This window comes from Aythya fuligula, chromosome 1 (genome assembly GCF_009819795.1).
Source record: "Aythya fuligula isolate bAytFul2 chromosome 1, bAytFul2.pri, whole genome shotgun sequence".
Lineage (NCBI taxonomy): Eukaryota > Metazoa > Chordata > Aves > Anseriformes > Anatidae > Aythya > Aythya fuligula.
The window spans coordinates 77977896-78001646 of record NC_045559.1 but is presented as its reverse complement, the minus strand read 5'-3'; the positions used below and the strand labels follow the sequence as shown (position 1 = coordinate 78001646).

The 23751-nt window shown below is 39.0% G+C and overlaps 1 protein-coding gene across 2 annotated transcripts in view; it reads left to right on the top strand.

The window, feature by feature from the left end:
- BCAT1 (branched chain amino acid transaminase 1) overlaps nt 1-23751 on the top strand; it is a 63698-nt gene that overhangs the window by 22957 nt on the left and 16990 nt on the right. Inside the window, exons 3-7 of one of the 2 annotated variants that reach the window (XM_032188612.1) lie at nt 13075-13275; nt 16667-16777; nt 17640-17759; nt 19731-19894; nt 22475-22617. In XM_032188612.1, coding sequence (XP_032044503.1) covers nt 13075-13275; nt 16667-16777; nt 17640-17759; nt 19731-19894; nt 22475-22617 — 739 coding nt within the window. Of the gene's footprint in view, nt 1-13074; nt 13276-14517; nt 14569-16666; nt 16778-17639; nt 17760-19730; nt 19895-22474; nt 22618-23751 lie in introns of those variants that run through there. The other variant, XM_032188622.1, reaches the window with a different exon arrangement.

Genomic DNA, 23751 nt, shown 5'->3' with positions numbered 1-23751 from the left:
ATAGTTATGTGAAAGTATATATATAAAATGGCTGTGGTTTGTGACTATATCCAAAAAAATTGTAGTTTTTGTGCATTGTGAGCACTGGATTTCTAGGAGAGGCATACAAACCCACTAACTGAATGTTCAGTCATCCTCTCTAACACCAAATGTATTACAGAATGTTGCACCAAGAAGTGCACATATCTGTTTTTGCTATTATATATGTCTTTTTGCATTCAGTACTACCATGAAACAGCACAAGCTATGTCTAAGGCACTTTATGATTCGAGGTTAGGGAACCTCTTTAATGAATTCATTCTTCTCATTGTGCTGTCACAAGACAGTGAATGTTGTTTGGGTAACGTAATGGTGTGCTTCCATACTCATTGTAATTTGCTTTCTCTTAATGTGTTTATTAGCTCTGACTTTGAAATCATAATACTTGGTCTTAGGAAACTAAAGGCATCTGTGATTGCCTTTTATTTCCCTCATGTTATCGATCTGTATGAAGAAAGATGATTTTATTTTTTATGCAACTTTGTCATGGAATTTATTTTCTTATTGAGAGTGACACATGGAATACTTTAAGGAGGTATTATCTGTTATGTTTCTCTGTGCTTCTGATTATCTGAAGCCATGTAGAATTAGTTGGGCATCTTCTTGGTGCAAAATATAGTTCTTTTATATTTTAATTTTTAAAGGCGTATCCACTGTGCCAAAATGGTGCAGACCTTCTAGGGGATACTGGCTAGGGTGTTATACTAAAGCAGAATAAAGTAGCTGTAGTTCATGAGTGGATCTAGATTGATATGCTAATAAGAAGATTTATGGTAGTGGAATGGAGTTTCTGTGTCTGGACAACTTCTCACGTTACTCCAAACAACTCTTGGTGCTCCCGTGCTGTCTTCTACAGACAGAGCCAGCCATTCCGGGCTCCAAGCCAGTGGGATGTGAGCCCATGGCAGGCTGAAAGCTCAGCTGGTGCTGAGTGCCGTCTGATGCGCCCTGTTGAGATCTTGGACTTACAAGGTGGAATGCAATGCTATGCTACTATGCTTGCATGGCCTCCATTTAGACACTAGCTGATATCGAACTGTGCAAGACAGTGGATAGAGGGTATTTTCTGTAACAAGGTATGTTTTAGTATTTGTTTCTTGCATCGTTGTAATGGTTTAGAGCCCAAGCTGTGAACTATCTATCAATGTGTTAAGTATTGTAAGACTTAAAACATGAAGATTACTTCCTTGCTGTTGGTATAGTCTACAAATAAATAACCAAAATCTCTGACAGTTTTTCCAGAGGCCTAAATCTTTAGTCTATTTCACCTTTAAATAAAGTATGAGGAAACTGAAAATGCAATTCCAGAGCAGGCATTTGTGCTTCAAACTGAGAAACTGACAATTCAAGTTTTACAGTTATTGATTTATTCTTACAGGTCTCTTCACACAGATGTAGCTGTTCTTGTAATAGGACCTTTAGCTGCATGTTTTAAAACATATAGCCTTTGCATCATATGTCTATGACCTTGGCTGGCTCTCTGCAAAACATTATGCTCATTCTGTTTCCCTGCCTTGTTTCACGTTCTTGACAGACAATGTAATAGCATTAAAGATGAAAATAAAGTCTGTATCTTAGCCTGGAAAATTATTAAAATTGTAAATAAAGTAGTATTGCAGGAGTAATCTATGCAGCTAAAATGTAGGCTACATTATGCAGCATTTCTTGTTATGTAGTATATGTTAGAAAGTGTTGGAAAAAAAACAAACAAACAAGCAAATATTTTTTTCTTGTGGAGGAAGATACCTCTGTTTTCAAAACAGTCTGTTTAATGGAAAACTTCACTAATGAGAGATTGTATATTTGCTTTAATGAAACTTCACTAGTTGTCATGATTCACTAGCATGATTATACTAATGTAACTCAAGCCTGCCTATAATTCCTACCAAATACAGTAGGATGTAGTATTCCTTATTCAGGGAATAGAGAGAATGACCCATCCATTTTGACATATTAGGCAGTTACACTTTATTTTAGAAAAATACTGTCTTTGTGAAAATGTTGCTGACACATAAAAACAAACAATTCTCCAAGGGCACTGTTTTTAAAGAGAAGTGTTTTTCTGCCAAATTTTCTTACATCCCCTCCAATGCAATGATTAAAAACATAAAACCAGATAATTCTTTATTTTTTATGAAACATCTTTTTAAATTTTGAACTAATTGACTCTCACACTGACATAATACTGGAACGTGGTCAGAGTTTCACTTCTTGAAGAGGTTAGGAAGAATATAGCACTTTTATTTTATACGAACAGAGGGTAGAGTTTCTGACATGACCAGAGCATGTGCATCAAGGGAACTCTGAAATGTTTTTTGGCATGAGGACATACATGCACTTGTAGTTAGTTACCAGTTTATGTATAAGGCTAACTGCTTTATGTATAAAGCAGTTTTACATGGTTTATATATTTTCATACCCTTTCCTCTCTACCTTGTTCTCAATTTGTCATTTTCTACTGACATCAATAAATTGTTTACCTGCTAAAGCATATGGGAACTCAATAAAGTTTTTTATCATATTGCAGCTGTTGATTCTTCTGTCTTTCTTTTTATGAAAATGCCCTGCTTTTCCATTTTAAATTCTATTTTTATATATAAATTCTATATAATTTTCTGTTATACCCCATTTTAAATGTAGATTGAGCAGATAAATCATAAAAGAAGTTCATGCTCTTTAAGTTGTATGGGGAAATATTGTCTGCAGAAACTTTCCGATATCTTGATGCAGTAATGGGCAGTCATTCTCCAAAATGAGTATAGAGGAATATTGGTTTTATGTAAACTGTCTTGAAGCAGTAAAATATGACCAAGTGGGGAGTTGTGAGTGGATACATATGTGTGTAACATCATCCAAATGGCGTAAGTTTTGTGTCTTTGAACCATAGGTCATCCAGCCCAGTGGGACTGTCATCAGCATTAGATCAGGTCAGCTGTGGCTTCATCTACTGAGTGCATCTACACATTTTTCATGTTTCCATTTTTTTTCCAAAACAAACTGGGGAGTAATAATATTATTAGACTGCAGTTACTTCACATCACTTGATTATGATTCCTAGTAGAGGATATATATGCTGCGGAACTACTTCCAGTGATTTACAATCAAATATATACCCTCACCTTCACCTACCAAGAAGGAAACCAGCTACAGCACAGAGAAGATTGAGGGCCAAGTGGTTTCTGTGGCACTGTGCACCGACACAGGCATTACGTCGTATGAGTATTACTAATAATAGCTTGACAACACTGACTGCATTTCGTATCTGCTGCTTTCATTCCAGTTATTTAGAAAGTATGCATCTAGGTCAGAGTAATGATCAACATACGGTGCATTTGCAGTTGTGTCCTGTTTTGATGCGGGTGAGAAAAAGCCCAGTGTGTGTTACTGAATGTTTCAGTGGTTGCTGTTCTCTAGGACAAAATGGCTTTCTCTAAGTGTGTGCACAGGTGGAAGATCCACTAATGCAGCTCAATTTTGCTGATGACTCAATTTGGCAGATCAGCATTTCTAAATCAAGTCTGCTAACATGCAGTAGTAGCAGCAAGTAGAGTAGTGTCACTGCTTCAGGACTGGAGGAGCCAAGAATTGCTGCTGAGCACAAGTTCTTAGTGCTGTGGAAATAAGTCACTGTGATTCCGCTGTGGTACTTTACGCAATATTTTCCCAGCAGTCTGCGAGTAGGTTTCTCGTGTCATGGGGGCCCCACCTCTACAGGAGTGCTTGACATCAGTGGCAGCTCTATACTGCTAAAACTTCTGTGTTAGCTTGGTGGCAAGAAGTAGTTCTGTTTCTCTTCAGATGAGTAATGTCCCTCTAATAGCTGCAGGCTAAAGCAAATAGGTTTTCTAAGCTGTAATAGAGAAACTGATTGTCCAATTATCTGAAGTTGTAGGATTTGCAAATAAAGCTAATTGTCTTCAACAAATAGCAGGAGCTTTTAGCCAAGATAAAAGAAAGATATTACAGAGCCAGGGGACAGTTTTGCTAAGTTAATTTATAGCGCAAAGAAAGTGATGCTTTATCTTCTTTTTAACTAGGTGGTGAAGATATAGTTGGTGTCTGTTAAAGCACAGAGGTTGGACAAACCATATGGATTTATCTTTTTCTGGACTTATTTTTCATAAAGTGAAGCGTTATTTTTAAAATGCGAGGCTTTAGCACCAGCAAGTTTTTTTGTTTGTTTGTTTGTTTTGTTCGATTGTTTGTTTGTTTTTGTTTTTGTTCTCCCCCCTGCCCCCCCCCCCTCCGACCCTGGCCCTTTCTGCTTGCTTCTGAAATCATCTCTATATCTTAATTCTCATGAGCTAACAGCCTAGAGGGCTGAAAGATTTTTATCCTAATCTTACGCATAGTACCTATGTCTAGGAAAGTACTGAATAGAATGAATTGGAATAGTATGACAGTTTCTGTGGCAGATCAAGCCATGAAATTTATGGCAATTTGTAAACCTTATCTTCTGTCTACCAGTGTAAGAGATGGAATTAGGGAAAAAGACAGGTGCGATTAACCAAAGGTTTGAAGTAAGTCTTTAAATCTCTGTAAGAGACTGTACCATGAAAGCATTTTATATTCCCCAAAAGAGAAGTTTTTCATGTTTTTTTGTTTGGTTGGTTTGGTTTTGAAATTCCATGTGAAATGATCCTTGTTGTTCCCTTCCAACTTGGGTTATTCTGTGATTCTATGATAAATTCTGAATGCCTTCATTCTGTGAATCCACTCCCCTGCATGTCTGCAAGCTCATTAAAATCAGGGTAAGAAGATTTAATCGCAACTGCCCAGGACTTGGGCATGTGAGATTACGGTTCTATTCTCGGCTATCCCACGTTAACACATTTGCATGTTTCTGACTGGCCAGGCTGCTTAGGTGAAGCATTTCAAACTTGTTTGTCTGAAATTTAGGTTTGCAATTCATTTCTTCCTTCATTAAGGCAGATAACCTTTTTTTTTTTTTCTTTTAAAAAAAAGTAAAAAAGTGAACATTTCACTTTAATTGTGTGAAATAGAAATGACAGTATTTCTGGAACCCAGAGACAACAACATCTCTAATCTTTGCACACCAAATTTATGTTTTCCTACATCATTATTCAAACATCTAACACTGTGTCTCTGTACAAAAATGTGGTATTGGTAAAATGTCACAGATCTCGCTATTGCAGTTATGTGTCACAGGCCAGTGTGAGCACTCAGCTTGTGTTAGACTCAAACCTTCTTCTAGGCAAACTTTCTAAAAATGGAACATTGTGTTTATGCTACAATGCGGAAATATAGTGGCTGTAAGCACAGAGAAGCACCACAATGTTAACCAAGTTGACAGAGTTTTGAGAAGGAGCAGTATGTACTTACAGTGAATAACATGAGTAGTGTTACTAGTTAATGTGTTCTTTTAGTGAAGAAGGGCCCTAGCCTTATATTTAAGGAAATGTTTGAGTGAGTCTGAGAGGGCTGCCTGTGCAAAGAATTGGGCTATTATAGACCTTCAGTCTGTGATCTCCCTTATTGTCCTATATGCTTATTTCTAAGCAAAAGCAGCTACACTGCATACGTGAAGTGCCAAAAAGGATTTTTATATAACTAACCTGGCCAGCCATAGCAGCGAGCTGCAGCAATGTGTTTTTCAGTCCAGTGCAATGACTGCATTAAAGCTTGCTCATGCTTCCTCCCTATTGACATTTTCTGATTGCCCTAGGTAAGTGGAATAGCTGTTGGCAAAAAGTAGTGGTTAATATGACCAAAATGTAATGTATCAATATCCAGTTTCTGCTTCTCTGTTTAACAGTCTTATCAATATCCTGATAGTTTATATTTTAGGTGGTAGTTATATTTCAAAATGTTCTCTATAATTTGTTGATAAATAAGATACTAGATGACTGAATTTTTAGTAGATGTGAAAATATCAGCGGAGAGCCAGACTAATGAGAAAGGGACCTAAAATATTACTACTACTACTAATAAAGGATTAGTAGTCCATTTAAGTTTCCCGAAGCAGCAGAAATGGGTGAGGCTGTAAAGATGTGGGTAGGTTTTGCCTCCGTTATGATCCAAACTTCTATAAAGCTGGAGGAAGCGGTCCTTGATTAACTTTAATGATGTTGGGACCAGATCAAAGGGAGTTGGTGCAGGGCAACATTGAGCAAATGCAGAAGAACTTAAAATTTAGTTGCTGCCATTTAAGTCAACGATACTATGCATTATCCATGTGCTCCAGTTCTTTGTAGGGCAGGGCTAGTTTCTTCAGTGCTTTCCCTACAAGCTACCCAGACTAGCTTTCCACCACCTTTATTTCCCTTCCTGTTTTGGAAGCTTGAGATAGCAGTTTGAGTTGGTCTGCTGCCATGCGTTCCCTTTTCACCCTCTAGGCAAGAAGTTTATGTCAATTCCAACCCCATATATGTTGCCTTGTTAGGATTCAACATCAGGTTTTTATGTTACTTGCCTACTGTGCCAAATCAAACATTGCTGCATCAGACAGAGCGTTCGTCAGGTGACGGGAAAGGTTAAAGAAGTCAACAATGTGCTGTTCCCTCCTCTCTTTCTTCCCATGGCTTGGGGATGTAGTAGAAACTCATTCTTTGGTTTGACAAATATTTGAGTAAATATCTGTTGTGAATAGATTAGATACGTGCTTTGCAGAGAACAACATCTGGACAAAGCTAGACAAAATCCTTCCAGACATATTTTCTGTTGCTTCCATGATTAATTCACAAATGATTCAGGGTCTTGAATCTCTTTTGCTTTGTCACTTACTCTGTTTTTTATTACCCAATGTACTGTCAACCTGATGCAATATTTCCAGGCCCCACTCCAATTACATGTGCTAACAAATATTCCCAGATGAAGTCTCAGGGAACCTTTATGTTGAAAAATTTCTGGATATTCTTCCTGAGGTTGCAGAATATATTTTATTTTGTTTCTTTCTCTCTCTCTCTTTTTCTTTTTTTCTTCTCTCTCTTTTTTTTTTTTTTTTTTTTTTTTTTTTTTAATAGAAGGAAGATTTGAATTTTCTTCCTGTTGTAATCTTATTATATCTTGACACACTTTCCACTTTCAAGCCTCAGGCTCCACTGTAAATTTAAAATAGCAGTGACAGTAAAGGAAATGTAGGATAGGTTACGTTATTTTTATACCTACAAGCTAGTAACAGATTTCTAAGATTTTTTTAAACTTTCTTATTCTGTTTTATATTTTTTGTTCTGTTTATTATTTTCTTATTCTGATATAATTCTTCTTGATCTTATTGTTTCTACTGTAGACTTTCACAGCCATGCTGGGCTTAGCCCTATACAGAAAGTGATGGTCTCTGCCCCAGAAAACAAGCAAGCTTTTCTAAAGATGAGGATGAGAAAGAAACAAAAGCATGGAATAGTGGTTTGTCCATGGTTAATAGGAAGTAAATCTCTCACTTTTTGTTCAAATAGACCATGCTGCAGTGGTGTCTGCTAGTGATTAGTAGATAGAGGTGAGAGGTAGTAAGTCAGACAAATAAGACAAATATAAGACATGCTAGAAGAATTTGCAACTGATTGCATCCACTAGAGCAGTGTTCAGTATTTCTGTTTCTAAGACAGGATTTAGGAATAGGCAAAGTAAATGATGGTTTATTTTGTCCTAAGAGGAGAAAAGGACCAGTTGCCTTAAGTTGACGCAACACACAGCCTCTATAACTTTTCCCATCTCCTGGCTGCATAGCCCAGCACTGCTGCTGTCTGGTCTGATGCCACTGATGGAGGAGCTGGCATGCCATCCCTGATTTCTCAGGCTTGGCAATAATTTGGCACAAGCCATTTCTGTTTGTGCAGTAGTAGCTGTTAAGTGTGATTTATGATGTCAGCCTACAGAAAGCAGGACCATGTGATGAAGGCTTTTCCTGGACCGGGTTGCAATTCCCTGTGGGCTGCTCGTAGTACCTGTTCTACAGAAGCAATTATGTGCAGCACACAGTAGCCTGAACCCTCCCACAGGAGGCTGCTGGGCTGGAATATCTCAGAAAGAGCTGAGAACATTGCTTAGGTAAGCAGAAATAAATAAAACGTGGGCAATCCTCTGCCACTTGCAACCTAACATATGGGAAGAGAAGGAGCTTAATGCAGTACAGATCATTTGTTCATTGGCTGCAAGGCCAAAAAGAGTTTGTCCAGGAGAAGGGAGGGTTTCGGCTTCCAGAGGACGGAGGAGCTTTTCACTCACCTGGTTAGTATCCCCATCCTAGCTTCTCCACTGCTTCTCCTTGGCAGTGCAAGTGTCCTCTCCTCAGTCCGTCTTACAGAAGGAGCCTGATGTTGAAGTGGCCAGGCAGAAGGTGTTGAGGGGAGGAAGCAGCTGTTCCAGCAGAAAGAATGGATTCCTGAAGAAGAGACGTGTGTCTTAGGGAGGGCCCAAAGGCAGTGATGATGTAGCCACAGTCAGAAAGACAGGAGAATGACATCCTCATCCCTGATGCCCTCCTCAAAACCATTCTGTTTTGTTCCAGCCTCATTCTGCCCAACTCCCCCAGCTACACTTTGTTAACTTTTTCCTCTATAACAATGCCTCATGCTCTTTGTAATCTGTTTTCTCCTCAAAATCTACTCCATAACAGCAACCTCAGTTCACTGTTCTCAAGTGCAAGGGCAAAACAAGTTATTCAATTTTATCTATGCTTCCGTGTCTGTTATGGCATCAAAAGGCGTCATCTTTCCTAGGATATGCTTAAAAACTCAGTGTAAGTCATAAAAAGTAATAATTGCAGTTGCTTTGTGATCTTGAATGAATCACCCTGACTAGAAGTCAGAGAGGTTACTTATTTCATAATAGATTACAGCCAGTTTCACTGAAAGTATGTTAATGTTTTGAGGGTGTCTGCTGTAATTTGTTGTTACAGCTAGGTAACTTGTAAGCTGTTGTACAGCTGAGGCTGCCAGTTCTGTTTGTATTCACGTAAATGATAGAAATGCTTGGCCCAGTACAGAGTTTGGAAAAGCTAGGGTTAGACCTCTTACAGTTCTTCAACTCTATTATGGTCTAGTAGTTTCAGTGCAGTGAAAATCACTGCAGCCAAGGGTCATTTGGGAAGCCACAGCCAAGGATCATTTAGGAAGGAACTGGCAAAATTTGATGGAAAGAATAGGACAAAATAAACACTATCTGCACCTACCCCAGGCAGCTCTCTAGGATAAGAAAGGTAGGAGTGTAGTAATGGTAGTAAAAACTCTAGACTACTGTCCAGAGGCTACTGTCAACTCCAAATCCACTTATGGCTATTCCATAGGCTGAATGGAATAAACATTAAAGTGACATCTTGGCTATGGGCACCAGGATGTCTTGCTGTGGCTTGGATTAAAATTGACACTGATCAGCATGTCATATTTAATTTGACTTAGCTTATAATTTACAAGATCTATTTTGATCAAATGATGAATTTTAGTTTCAGGTCACAGTGCATCTTCACTGGGCTGGGCAGAGCTTCACTCTGGGTGAAGTCATGTTGGAATCAGCAGGCATTTCCCAAATAAGGGGCTATTCGAAAACATGCACCCGGTGGCTGTTTGCAGTGCAGCGTTATTATATAAGCCTTTAAAAGCAGCAGTATCCAGCTGGCTTTCCCACCACCCCTTTCTGCCTGGTGCAGGCACTCCTATTTCTTACAAGGTTGTCCAGAGCTGGACCTAGGCACACACCTTGTAGGTACTATCCTGCTGTGACATCGAGACTTTACAGGGCTGAAACTCAGCTGTGTGTCTCATCTATTTCTTCATCTCCATTTTCCTTTTTGTCCCAGCATTTACTGGTTTTGCTTCCAGTTTAATGGCATTATTAGGTGGCAGTGTCAGAAAGTGCTTAAGAGTACACTGATAAACAAAACAAGCAAAACACAAATGTAATTAAAAAATGCCCTGTGTATAAGCAGTACAAACAGCGGGGTTCTGGGTGGATCTTAATGACAAACTTTAATGCTGCTTACAGGGCTGGGGCAATGTTGACAAAGCAAAGAAAGAAATGGTGATTTATAAAGGTCATAGGTGATGCCATGGCAGTACCATGATAATTTTTTTTAACAATGTAAAAGTAACAGGCATTGATACTTAATCAGTACTGTTGTATTAGTCAACTGCCCTTTCTCTGCTCTCTTTGTGCAGGTTCTTTTGTGTGTCCATTTTCCCTCCCACTGGTGCTGCTTGAACAACAAAAAATGCTGGGGCAGGACTTTGGGGCAAGCTAAGTGAAAGGGGTCTGTTGGCCAGGTGAGGTGTTATGTAGGAGCCTTATCGCTCAGGGACCTAAAAGAGGTTGAGAGTCCTGGAAATACTCTGTACCACAGATGACACAGCGAGAAGGAGTATGCCAGGGTGGGCTCTCCAACCAGCACCACCCTCAATTCCTTTATTTAAAAAATAAAAAATAAAATTAAAAATGCATTGCAGCACTTGATGGTGTCTTGACATAAAAAGCATTAGGGTTTTGCTTAGTAAAAACAGAGAAAGAGAGAAATACAATAGAATGAATAAAGGGGGAAGATCCTTAAAAAAAAAAAAAATAGTGAATAGTAATGGCCAAAAAATAAAATAAAATTTAAATCTCTCTTGAGAGTTTAACAGAATTTGTCAGCATTATGAGGACCAGGAAGAGTACCTTCTTGCCTGTTCGATGATTGCTGCCCTATTACTCTGCACTTAAGCTTATTTTTGAGCCCCTTTGAAGGATGTTCCTACCACTGTTTGAAGGGCAAGTCAGGTGTCCTACCTGATGTTGGGTCTGGTGTTTGCAAAATGCCTGAAGGAAAGGTGAAAAATAGGATTTCCTGTTGCTGAAAGAGGTGAGAAACAGCAGGTAGGCTCCTTGTCCACAGTGCGCAGCTCCAGGAAGCTCTGTGATCTGGAAGCACTTGCTTCCTTTCAGTACAAGTATCATAGCTACCTCTCTAGGCTTTCTGCCTTCATGTGACTCAATCCGAAATCTCGTCTAGTGATTTCTGTTTGTGACTGCAGAAGGTCCCCAGTCCTTGGGGCTGAGAGCCAAGCAGCCTGGACTATTGCTTTGAGCCATAGGTGCTGCTGTTGGACTGCCTGTCACACAGCAATACCTGTTTTACTGAGCTTGCAGGAGCAAATTCTTTGTCCAGCTCTTGTCTCTAATGAGGCAGAACAGGAGTGACTCTGGCTCTGGGCTTCTCTTTGTACTAGCTGTCGGGACACAGCAGTATGTTCATATTTGAGTGACATAATTTTATTAAATTATCACTCATAGAGACTCTTTCCAAGGATCTTTTGAACCTCATGTCTCCGAATCTGGAGGAATATCTTTTACAGCAAGATGACATATTTGGTTAAATAAATCCAAACGCTCCCGTAGGATCATTTCTTTGCTTATGGCTGCAGCTTGCTACACCCTCTATACATGCTTGTGGGCCCATCAGAAGGACCACATTAAAATCCTTCATCATCCTTAAAGTAAAGGCTATTTGTTAATACAGTTAAGCTTACCAAATTGTATTATAGAGCTGTGTTACAACTACTTGTGCTGCTAAAACTGAGGAAGGGGCAATATGTGGCATACAGGCAGAAATCAGCACATTGGTGGGATTTATAGGGGGACAAGACTGAATATGGGGACATATTCTTGTCCCCAGGCCCATTCAGTGTCACGATAATTACCTTAACAAAAGTGACCCAAAATAAGACTGGAACTTTGAGTTCAGGGAGTGCTGTTAACACTACTGGCAGTAGGAATTCTTTAGAGACCATGATTCAAGCATTTCTGCCCTGAGATAAAGGCAAGGATGTAATTGTGTGCTCTTAAGTTAATTTCACATCTAAGCCATTAGGGAAAACAACAACAAAAAATACCGATAAGAAACAGACCACTGTTATTAAAGACATCTTGAAAATCAGGTTGTTGACAGAGATGGTGCCTGTGTGTTGTTTCAAAAGCTTGGGACTAGTTGTTTCTCATTTTGTAAAATATATGCAGGGTCTGAAAAGCACAAGTTAGTGGTATCTCCTTTTTAGTGACACCATCCTTTTAGTAGTACCCTCCTTTTTAGTGTCCAGACAAGTAATTTGAAAAGAATCTGAAGTACTGCAGTCTAGTCTGTTCTATATGCACCCAGCATAGAGGAGTAAGGTTTCACTTTGGGTTCTGTAGTAAGGGTTGATGCTTTCTGAGTCATGTTAGGAAAGAAAACGGAGCTTCAAATGGGATTTTTGAGTTCTTCCTTCACTCTCTGACCAGCACAGCTTAAATGCTCAGAAACTGTAGAAAGAGAATGAGAGAAGTGGATCAAGACTTATAGCTTTCTCCTGTTGTTTTGCCCCTATCTATCTATAAAGGGAAGTGACATGCCAGAGATCCTGCTTTCCTCCTTCCTCTGCTGTTCTTTATGATTAACACTATTTAAGCTACTATGAAAAACACTCACTCTCTCCTAACCAAAACCAATACAAAAAACTATGTTGCGTTTCTGCAGCTAGTCATGGCTCATAAGGGAAAGTCTCTACTCTACTGTTAATCATGCAGGGAAACATTTAGCCTTCTTTGTGCTAATAGGATCTTTCTAGGAAAACACAAATGTGAATGAACAAGCTGGTGCTACCCAAGTAACCTGCTGACTTAGGTCCATCACTCTGGTTTTATGCGTTAAAGGCAAATCAGTGCAACATACTTAGTTGTGAGGTTCTGATGATCAGCTTAAGTTCTGAGATACAGAATCTGGCAGTTTCTGGAACTTATATAGATGTGTTAATCTAATTGTCCAAGAAATTTTCATCTGATAATTTTCTATTTGTGTGTTTGTGTTTTTTTTTTTTTCCACCTTGTATTGCTTTCTTCACTTAAAAGTGCTTCAAAATATGTGAACAACTGATCTAAGCAGCACCGTGGGTATGGGTGCGTACATATGAATGCTCTGGCAACTACTTAGAGGTAGTCACAATTAGCAATTCTGTCCATAATTACCCCTGCAGATAAAATACTGTATTTTTCCATGTTCACTGGTGGAGGAGTATTTTTCAATCAGTCTGGTTTAATTACTTTATTTACTTTTGGGTTTCATGTTTTTTTCAGGCTTCAGACTTGGTTATCATACCAGCTACAACTTTCAAGGAAAAACCAGACCCCAATGGTCTGGTATTTGGAACTGTGTTCACTGATAATATGCTGACGATTGAATGGTCTTTGGCATCAGGATGGGAGAAACCTTATATTAAACCACTTGAGAACCTCTCATTGCATCCAGCCTCTTCATCTTTGCATTATGCTATAGAAGTGAGTACCCAAATCCCTTTGGAAACCACTTTTTTTTTTTTTTTTTTTTTAATTAGTTTCTGAAACTGTAGCTTTCTAATACATGAACTATTACTGCCTTAGTGTTGAGTTACATTTTGATCTGATAACCGATGCCCTTTCAGAATAATTTCCTATTTACAGCCAGGGGTGTGCTTATGTTGGTATAATTCAGAACCAGCTGTGGTCAGTGGATTCCAGCCCACTTAACTTCTTAGCCTAATGAAGGTGAACTCTTTCCTGTATGGTGGCAAATTCATGTGAGAAAGCATTCTAGGTCACTGACAGGGGATCAGTGCAATTGCTGTCATTGATGTGACTTAATGAAGCCCTGGATACAACTGTGTGAGATTCCAAGCATAACTTTAATTTGAGGACTGAACACGCACTTTGTGAAATTTTAAGCTGTTTTAAAGGCTCATAGCTTGGATTGCAGGATAGACTAGACAGATGGTTTTTTGCACATCCAAACTGGTCTGGAGAACTCTAAACAAGTTCTGAGAGATCTGGCATATAGAAGTGTATTGACGCAGAGAATACTCGGCAAGGAACTTTGGAAAGTGAAATGTTAAGTCGGAAACCAGCGTGGTTAATAGTTTCCGTGCTTAGCTACTTACCGTCTAAAGCTGCCTTTTGCACCTCCAGGGCAGTTTCAGCACTACTCACATCTGTGTGAGAGCTTTGGTAGGGTACACTGAGCTACCTGGGAGCATACAGGAGAAATGGAAGCCTGCTTCTCCTCCCATCTCTGTGTAGGTGGGAGTCTGGGAGTCTCGCCACTGAAGTTAGTGGAGTTTCTCATGCTTCTTTTATTATTCTTTTTTTCTTTATTTTTTTCTTTCTTTCTTTTTTTTTTTTTTTTTTTTTTAATCCGCTAGTAAAAGGGAAGGTTTGAGCTTTTCCCTGCTTGTTGTCCCTGTGCTCCTCCCTTCACCATTTTTTTTTTTTTTTGTGCTTGTTGTTTTTTCCCACCTAGTTCCCGAAGTTCCTGTGTAAATTACAACAGGACCCTGTGAATAATGCTGCAGCTCTTGATCTGCCCAAGGAGTAAGAAACCACGCTGGAGTCCCAAATCTATATTTCACTCTTAGTAGCATATTGCTTTAATGCTTGGCCTCTGGCCCAGTTTGAAGTCATTGCTAATATGAATATGCTCTTATTTTTTTTTCCATTTTTTTTTTTTATTCTTTTACCCTTACTGCATCACGTTTCCTCTAGCCAAGAGGACAGACAGAGGAGAGTCTGGTGCCAATGCTGTGGCTCAATGAATACACAGTGGGTATAAAAAAAAATGATGAATTTGGCATTTCCTCCCCTTTCTCCTTGCCCTTCATGATGCAGTGTGATTGTCTGGATCTGCTGAACTACAGATCCAGTTCCTGTGATGTACAGATATCAGATAATATTGTTTGCACACCACTGTAGTAACCAACCATCAAGCAACATTTGGTGCAGTTGCTCTCATTCAAGACAGGCATTTCTGGAACACATCACTATCTCCCTTTTTAATAAGTGAGAGGTTTTGCTGAGCTCTTGAAGGTTAAAAGTATTTTGGAACAAAAGATTTAACAGCTTGAGAACGCTTTGTGTTTCAGTAATGATGTGATTCTTTTTTCTCTCAAACCATTGATCAAATCTTAGTAGTAACATTCCTTCCTTTTCCCTCTCATTAATAAGTTTGGTGAATGCCTTTGGAAGAAGGGTGGGGGGGGGAAAAACTGTTCTGTGATAAGAACTTGTAGCATTACAGAAATGTGGTATAAGAAACTGATTCAATAAAAATCATATAAAAGTATCAACCATTACACCAGCTATGCCATTAGTTTTTTTTTTTTTTCTTTCTTTTCTTTGTAGCTACAATGTCTATCTTAGGAACAGTTTGTTTGTTTTGTTTTGTTGGTTTTGTTTTACTATCTGTGCACAAAGCTTTTAGTAAGGTTTGTATTGCCATAGGAATAAGTTATATTTTGAAGGCAAAAAGTTCTGGGTTCTAATTCTGGTTCTCCTGCATAATTTGTGTGTGGCCTAAGGGAAACTGCCAGGATTCCTGCAACCCAGTTACAACACAATTAAAATTTGTCATGTGGAAAGACCTAACTCTGTCTGGACCGTACAAAAGCTTTCTAAACATTACATTTCACTGATCCTTATGGGAAAATATTGTAGAATGTAATAATAATGAAGCCTCGAGTATTATATTAAAATTACTTACACACAAATGTAAGAATCTTTTTCTTTAATCAAAAAATTGCATATATAGCCTTCAACCATTTAGAATGAATTTGCAGGCATTTTTGGGGAAGCCGTTAGGAATAAGTCTGAGGACACTGACAAAAGTGATGCAGTTACAGTCATGGAACTTCAAGTAAAACTTAACGTATAAAGAAATGCTTCAGAAAATAATCTATAAAAATTGGAACAAAGTAAGCATGAATGAACATTTAATACTTAATCTAAACAATAATTTAACATATGTACATGTATATATTAATATGTTTATATAATACATGTATTATCTACCTAAAACTGAAACTGGAAATTATCAAACTGTAACTGCAAATAACTATGGATGTTTAGTGGGTATACGTTTTTTTTTTAATTATTTTTTATTTTTGCTGTAGTTAGAGGACCCTGTAGAGTATTCCGCTGAGAGGGCAGGGTGGGATAAGAGTTTCTGGTAAATTTATTGTCAGCATTAGTCATCCATGTTCTGCAGTTTGATGGGACAATTCTGACAAATTTAAGTAGATAGAACATTTGCATACATTATTCCTCTAGTATGAAGCTGATGCACCTGTCTCACGTGCTAACTAACCCCCCTTCTACAGTATAGGAGCAGATGGGAGATATGAGTGACCAAGATTTTGCTATGACTACAGCATGAACTGCAACAGACTTCCCTTAATTACTTTATCAAACTCTTCTTGCCAAAATCTGTTTTGGACAGAGCCCTCATAAAGATTAGAATATATCATTGAATTCAATGGGTCTTTTTCATAAGGGAGAGTACTGTTTTGGCTAAGCCTTAAATATCAGTCATAACGTAAGGGAGTAGTTAAGTCAAACACATGCTACAAATTTTAATTGTTGTAACCAAATTATGAGAAGAACATTTATCAGTAAGTTACCTGACAGAGAAAGATGTATCAGAAGCACAGACAAGTCATCTTTGTAATATAAACTTTGTAATACTATACCTCACAGGAGTGTGTTGCAAGGATTAATTACTTAGCATTTATGCTTTGAGTACTGTGAGCAGGAAAGTGAAGTTATTTCACTTCCAAAAGGCATGTTCTACTTTTGCACAGATCATCATGGGATAGCATGCCTCAAGTAACATCCAACTTCTTTTTCTTCCTTTTTGGCTTGGTAGTTGTTTGAAGGAATGAAGGCTTATCGAGGAGTAGATGGCAAAATCCGCCTGTTCCGGCCAAGCCTCAACATGGACAGGATGGCACGATCAGCAAGACGAACAACTCTGCCAGTACGTAGCCAAGACATCTTACTCTCCTTAAGTCAGAGCGTATTTTTATTTTCAGAGTGCAAATCTCTGAAACATTATGGTAATGTAACATTTATCAAGTATGCTAACTCTTGAATCGTTCTGTTAAACTCTAAGAGATCCTGTTCTGTGAATGGTTAGGAGTTATTTTTTCTGTTAAATCAAAGCAGTGTTTTCCTTTCTGCATTGTGTCCCTACTGCCTCAGGTGTGCACAATCTATTTCTGAGAGATGAGCACTGCTCTGTAGGCATGCAGACAGCTTCTGTTTGCATGCAGACAGCTGATTAAATTGCTCTGTTGCTAGTGTTCTTGCTTTTTGCCTCAGTTAAATCTTTTGACCTCTGAGTACCTTCACTTTTGGTTTTGCTAGAAATTCATGCTGCTTTTAAGCAGTTGTATATTGGCCAATGAATTTCCTCCCATGCTTATTAGCTTTGCAGTAAAATTGGGAGACTTTGTGCGCCCTTTGGATCTCTAATCCAAATCTCTTCTGCAGAAGAGATGTTGCCGAAGCTCACAGCATGCCCTCGGAAGTGAGAGGGTTGGCTGCACAGGGAGTTCTTTCCATGTGCTTTGAAGGCAAGAAAGGTCAATAGCTCCTTTTTCCTAACTCAGGAGGATGCTTTGTAGCAGCAGGAGGGCATTTGGGATAACAAATAAGAAGGCACAGAGGCAAAGACTTTGGGATCTTAAATGGGATCTTTAAGAAATGAATTCAAGGAAGTCCTATGAAACCCTATGGGCTGAGGAAATGTTCCCCTTAACATATGGATCTATAAGGACTACAGGTTGTTCAGGTTATATTTCTCTGTTTTCTTTTCTCCCTTTGTTTTTCCTTCCCAGAGTTTTGACCAGAACGAGCTGTTGGAGTGCATCCGGAAACTTGTGGAAGTAGAAAAGGAGTGGGTCCCATACTCAACTGCTGCCAGCCTGTATATCCGTCCTACCTTAATCGGAACTGAGGTTTTAAACTTTCTTTTTCATTTTTAATTTTTATGTATTTAAGCACAAAGCAAAATCCTTCATCCATAAAGGCAAATATGCATCAGTTGGTAGGCAACGGTATTACATTTCAGGGACAACTTGTTTTTATGTTCTTTACCTCTGTATTAGTCACCTGTAGGTCTACTTCACAAATTTATGTTGACCACACCACCATCTAGTGGATATACTGAGGCAGATCACAGAAAGTAAAGTGAATCATCTATTATAAGCAATTACAGTAAAACCTAAATTCTATTTGGTTTTGTATTTTAAGTATAAATGCCTTTTATATGGTAATGTATGCCTTTAAAATATTAACAATCAGGGGAATATGTGAGAGTACAGAAGTTAGAAGCAGGAAGTGTATTTTAATTAAAACTTTTTAACTTTTTTTTTTTTAGCAGCAGCAAGAGAGAAAGCTAGAGTGATAGATCATAGTACAAAGAAACTAAAGAACTTGTGGTTCCCAACTAGACAAGTCACTTTTCTGCAATATCCATACCCTTATGTAGCTAGCATACGTGAGCACTATACACACGTGTTTTAGGACTTTGTTAACTTAAAGTCTGTAAACTAGTTGCAGATTTGGGGATGGAAGGATGGTGACTCAGCAACCATAAAGTGTTAATATTAAGAGTTTTTTCTCATTCATTTTTTGGAAATTCTGTTGAGATTTGTTTCAAGGTACACAACATATCTGGCCTTTCCACAATATCATGTGTTGTCCCTGAGTTGCAAGTCCTGTTGACCTTTTTTGAATCAGCCCAGTTCGAAAACCCAGTCACCATCGTATTTTGAATAATTGTGTAAGAATGATGAAAAATACCAAGACCTCAATTATTTAATGTTTATTTTGTTAAAAGTTTTGCTGAAAGAGTAAGGTGGACAGAAATCAAAAGCATCCTCTTTGCACCTGAGGAAGACTCTTGTGAAGTTTCCAGTAGTTCCATGTTTACCTTTTCATTTCCCCCCGTACTTCCCAGTCTAGCTTCATGTGCTTTGTGCACAGTATTTTGCTTAAAACTTTAGTCCAAGTCTTCTTCTTTAGAATAATTTAGTTCAATAACTACTACTAGTAGTTGTGGAGACTTAACATTAGAACCCAAGGATGAGCTTGTTCTTTTTAGGGGACTAGTTCCTCTGAGTGGAGAGGAAATAGTAGCCCAAACAGCTGCCTGTAAGATCCCAAGAACTGCATATGGTCCAGAGTCTCCAGAGGTCCCTTCCAACCTCAACTGTTTTGTGATCACTCTAAAGCTTTGCCAAGTATCATATATATAAGCAGAGTCTTCAGCTGCAGAATTCAGACCTTGACCAGTGTCAGGCTTTTCACCTCTGTCTTCAGGTGTTGAAAGTGATGACTTGAAGCATGAGAAGCCATCTGTAGGGGAAAAAGTAATACATTCCACGTTATTTTCTGTCCTGCTGTGTGAATCATTTCCAGTAGACAAATCATTTGAGATTGTCACAGAGCCAGCACCTGACTCTACCAATGACAGTTCTAATTGTCATTGGTTAATTCTCATCACTAATACAGCTGACAGTGGTTTTTCCGCCATTGCTATTGCTCATGGTGGTCCTTGCCTCCCCAGAAGGTTTTGCAGGCTACTGCTCTAATTAATTTGTATAATTATATAGTGTTTTCTTGAGGTAATTTCTGAATTCTCAAAAGCTTGAGATTATGTGAGAAGATAAAAATAATATTTCGACAAATAAAAGAGCTGTAAATGAGTGGTGACTGTACATAAAACTAGTGTTGTCATGTTGCTTAGGATGGGGGAGGAAGTTATATAAATATTTCCTCTTCATTGCAGAACTTCGCATTTTTTAGGTAAAAGCACTCCACTGCTACAGTTTCTCTGTACACAGTGTTTCAGAAGCTAATTGTGCATTTGATGTTCAGAGTGAAGTAAACCTGTAACTTTACTTGTTTACATTCCTTATTTTCAGCCTTCTCTTGGAGTGAAGAAGCCAACTAAAGCCCTACTGTATGTCATACTGAGCCCTGTGGGCCCTTACTTTGCAAGTGGAAGCTTTAGTCCAATATCATTATGGGCAGATCCCAAATATGTAAGAGCCTGGAAAGGAGGAACAGGGGACTGCAAACTGGGAGGGTAAGAAAACCTGATTCTGCATTTGTATGGAATCTATCTCCACATACTTCACAAAGGAGATGCGTTTTTTAGTGAAGTGTCTAATCTAGCAGAAGTAGGGGTATTAGATGTAGCAGTTAAGCAAACAATATACTATGACAAAGATTTCAAAGCAGTCTTTTATGAATATTACCTATACAATTCAGTTGTGTATTTTTGTTTGGATACTACAGTCAAGTGGGCTACGGGGAGAGACAATTTTTACAGCCTCTCAGGCTGAGGAACTGGACCTGGAAGGTGTCCATGTAGTACTTTGGCTCATTTCCCTTGCAGAAGTTGACACTGAAGATATCACTCCTGTGATGCAGCTTTCAGTATAGTGGTCCACTGCCAACTGGGCAGTGAGCAGCACCGACTGCTGACCTTCATCCTTGGCAGACTGTCCTGACAAGCCATCTGCAGTTAGCTAGGGAAGTATGGGTGTTTCTGGAAAAGCATGAGGCAATTAGCTGTGTATATGTGTCCATGGTCTGGCAGTTTTCTGCTGAACTAGGCCAAAGTGCCACTTAAGTAGAAACATAATTATTTATGTTCACATACTTGAGTTGTCAGAATTAAGCTGCTTAGGACTTGACTGGAGCAAGCAACTGGGATGTGGCTAAATAAATGATTTAATTGTGCAAAAGTGGTCTTTGGTTTAAGCAAGGCTTTTTGTATTTACCTGAGAGTTTCTTTTCTAGGCAGGAAGTTAGTAACTGTCAAGTGCTGCTCAGCTGAACTACTAGAATAATCAATTGGCAAGAAAAGAGCTTTTCTACCTTTGGTCTGATGCTCTGAGATTTTGATCTCCTACTTGTTGCTTTTTGTTGAGTTTGAGAAATAGTTTGTTTCCTCTGCATTCTTTAATTTGCTGTTAAAAAGAGAATACTCTGGAGTCACTGTTGACTTGATTTACAATTGTGGCCCAGAGCCGAGACCTGAATTCCAGTGCAGTCTGCACTTTGGACCTGCTGACTTGGGGGTTTGATGGTTATTGAACATGAGAAGTGAAAGGTTGTTTTGTTTTGTTTTGTTTTGTTTTAAGCATTTTTTGTTGTTGTTGTGATTGTTTTGTTTTATTTTCCTCCCAGAGCAGCTACAGGGTGAACATAAATTATGTAGTTAAGTTCATCCTGTAGGCAACATTTTTGGAAAACACTTGCCCCTCAAGGACATGAAATTCATCAAGGCTAATCTGTGGCTCCTAGAGCTACTAAAAAAAAAATAAGTTCACAGAATCACAGAATTGTAGGGGTTGGAAGGCACCTCCAGAGATCATCAGGTCCAACCCTCCTGCCAAAGCAGGTTCCCTAGAGGAGGTTGCCCAGGTAGGTGTCCAGATGGGCCTTGAATATCTCCAGAGAAGGAGATATATACCTCCCTGGGCAGCCTGTTCCAGTGCTCCATCACCCTCACCATGAAGAAGTCTTTCACATGTTGGTGTAGAACTCTTCATGATCCATTTTTTGACCATTGCCCCCTGTTCTGTCCCCACTGGAAAGAGATTGTCCATATCCTTCTGTCTCCCACACTTAAGATATTTGTAAACATTGATAAGATCCCCCCTCAGTCTTCTTTTCTCAAGGCTAAACAGACCCAGGTCTCTCAGTCTTTCCTCATAAGGAAGATGCTCTAGGTCCCATATCATCTTTGTGTCCATCCACTGGACTCTTTCCAGGAGAAAGAATCTTTTTTTTTTGTACTGGGGAGCCCATAACTGGACACAGTACTCCAGGTGAGACCTGACCAGGGCAGAGTAGAGGGGGAGGATCACCCCTCTTGATCTGCTGACCACACTCCTTTTAATGCACACCAGGATCCCATTGGCCTTCTTGGACACCAGGGCTCACTGCTGGCTCATGGTCAACCTGTCATCCACCAGGACCCCTAAGTCTTTCTCTGCAGAGCTCCTCTCCAGTAGGTCATCCCCCAGTCTGTACTGATACATGTTGTTGTTCATTCCCAGGTGCAGGACTCTACACTTGCTCATGTTAAACTAGTTCTGTGAATGTAAACTAGTAATAAGAACTTGTAAACTAGTTCTTGTTAAACTAGTTCTGTGAATGTTTTTTACTAGAAAAGAAATAGCTTACCTCTGAAGGTTCTGTATTCTAAGAGGTCTAACTACTCATCTGTTCACTTGACATATTTAAGATTAGGTGGATAGTTTTGGTTTTGCTTTTTTTTGAACCATGCTCTGGATGAGAATTATTGCATCTGTCCAGGATTCCAACTGCTAAATAAAGATGAATTCTTTACTAAGGTGTCTAATTGCAGTGATTAGAATATCCAGAAAATGAAACAAGAATTAATTCTGAGAAAATTTGGATGGATATGTTTGAGCTGTTGATGCTACTTAGCCCTTCAAAATTTGGGGGCTGTAGATACAAAATGATCTAGTAAAAACAAACAAACAAACAAACAAACAAAAACAGTGAAGTACTTCTAATGGAAAATGAGCCCTTTGCAGTAAAGGACATGGGCACTGAACCTTGCACAGAAATAAGAAAATACCCAGTGAGATACTCATATGTTTGCTCTTTCTTTTTTTGTTTCTGAAAGGAATTATGGTTCTTCTATTTATGCCCAGCAAGAAGCCCTGGAGTTAGGCTGCCAGCAGGTTCTGTGGCTCTATGGAGAAGATCACCAAATAACCGAAGTTGGAACAATGAATCTGTTTCTATACTGGATAAATGAAGATGGAGGTATAGTGACACACAACATGAAAACTATTAGAGTAGACAGTTGGGATCATAAGGCAGGTATTCATATTCTATGTACGAGGCTTCTAGAAGCTATTTGGACCTCCCAAAATGCCAGCCATCATCCACTTCATCATCTTAGTGGGATAGTGACCTCCTTCTATAATCCACAAAATGATTGTTAGAGTGCCAATCATAAACTTTTTAATGAAATGACTTAACAAAGGGAATGTCTATTCCCTTCTGAGAACTGATAGGTGAGTCCTACCGTTATGAAAGAGGAGATTCCAGAGCAGCCATGAGCAATGCCTAACAACATACTTAAACAGCTGAACCTTCCACATGCTCAGAAGGACAGAGTCTAGCCACATATGGGTAGCATAGCAGATTTGCTGTCAGTTTTAGCTGCGTTCTTTATCCTGGAGATGTGTCAGAAACAATGCACACATACTAAAACCACCTTATGGCTGTGCAACTCTTCAAACTCTCCTTTTGCACATGGGTTTTTCCCATCATCACTTTCCAGCAAGTCACATGTTTCAGAAGCATGGCCAAAAGTGCTTCAGCATCTAGCTGATAAAGCACTCAGCTCTTTCTTTGAAGAATTTGAATGTCCAATGGAGGCAGACAGAAATGTGTCAGTCAGCATTCTATGTCAGTGGTGTTCAAATGATACTTTCAAGATATGCTATTCTTAAAACAGTTTTTAACTTTTTGCATCTACACCTCTGAGTAATGTACATGTTGCTTCGAAAACTATCTAGTTAATAAGCAGACATCTATTTAGACATCTTGGAAACACCCACTGGGCATGCAAGTATTCAGTGCTTAAGAACAAATAGTTGCACCTGACTACTGGCTTAGAAGACCACAAAAGTTTGAGTCCTTAGAAGAACGAGCCAGCATATATGGTGGTGAATGGAAGGACACCTCTCGATTTTCATGAGTGCTGGTCCTTCATGAAAATTGTCACTGAATTTTTGCATGGCAGCATATGCAGGGTTTAGACTCTGATTTAGTCATAGTGCTGTAGGTATCCTTGAAAACTGCTATTTTTCTGACAGTGCTCACCTGCAGTATAGAGACAGCTTTGGATAATGTAGTGTAATGGGAATCCAGCTACTTGACTCCTATCTC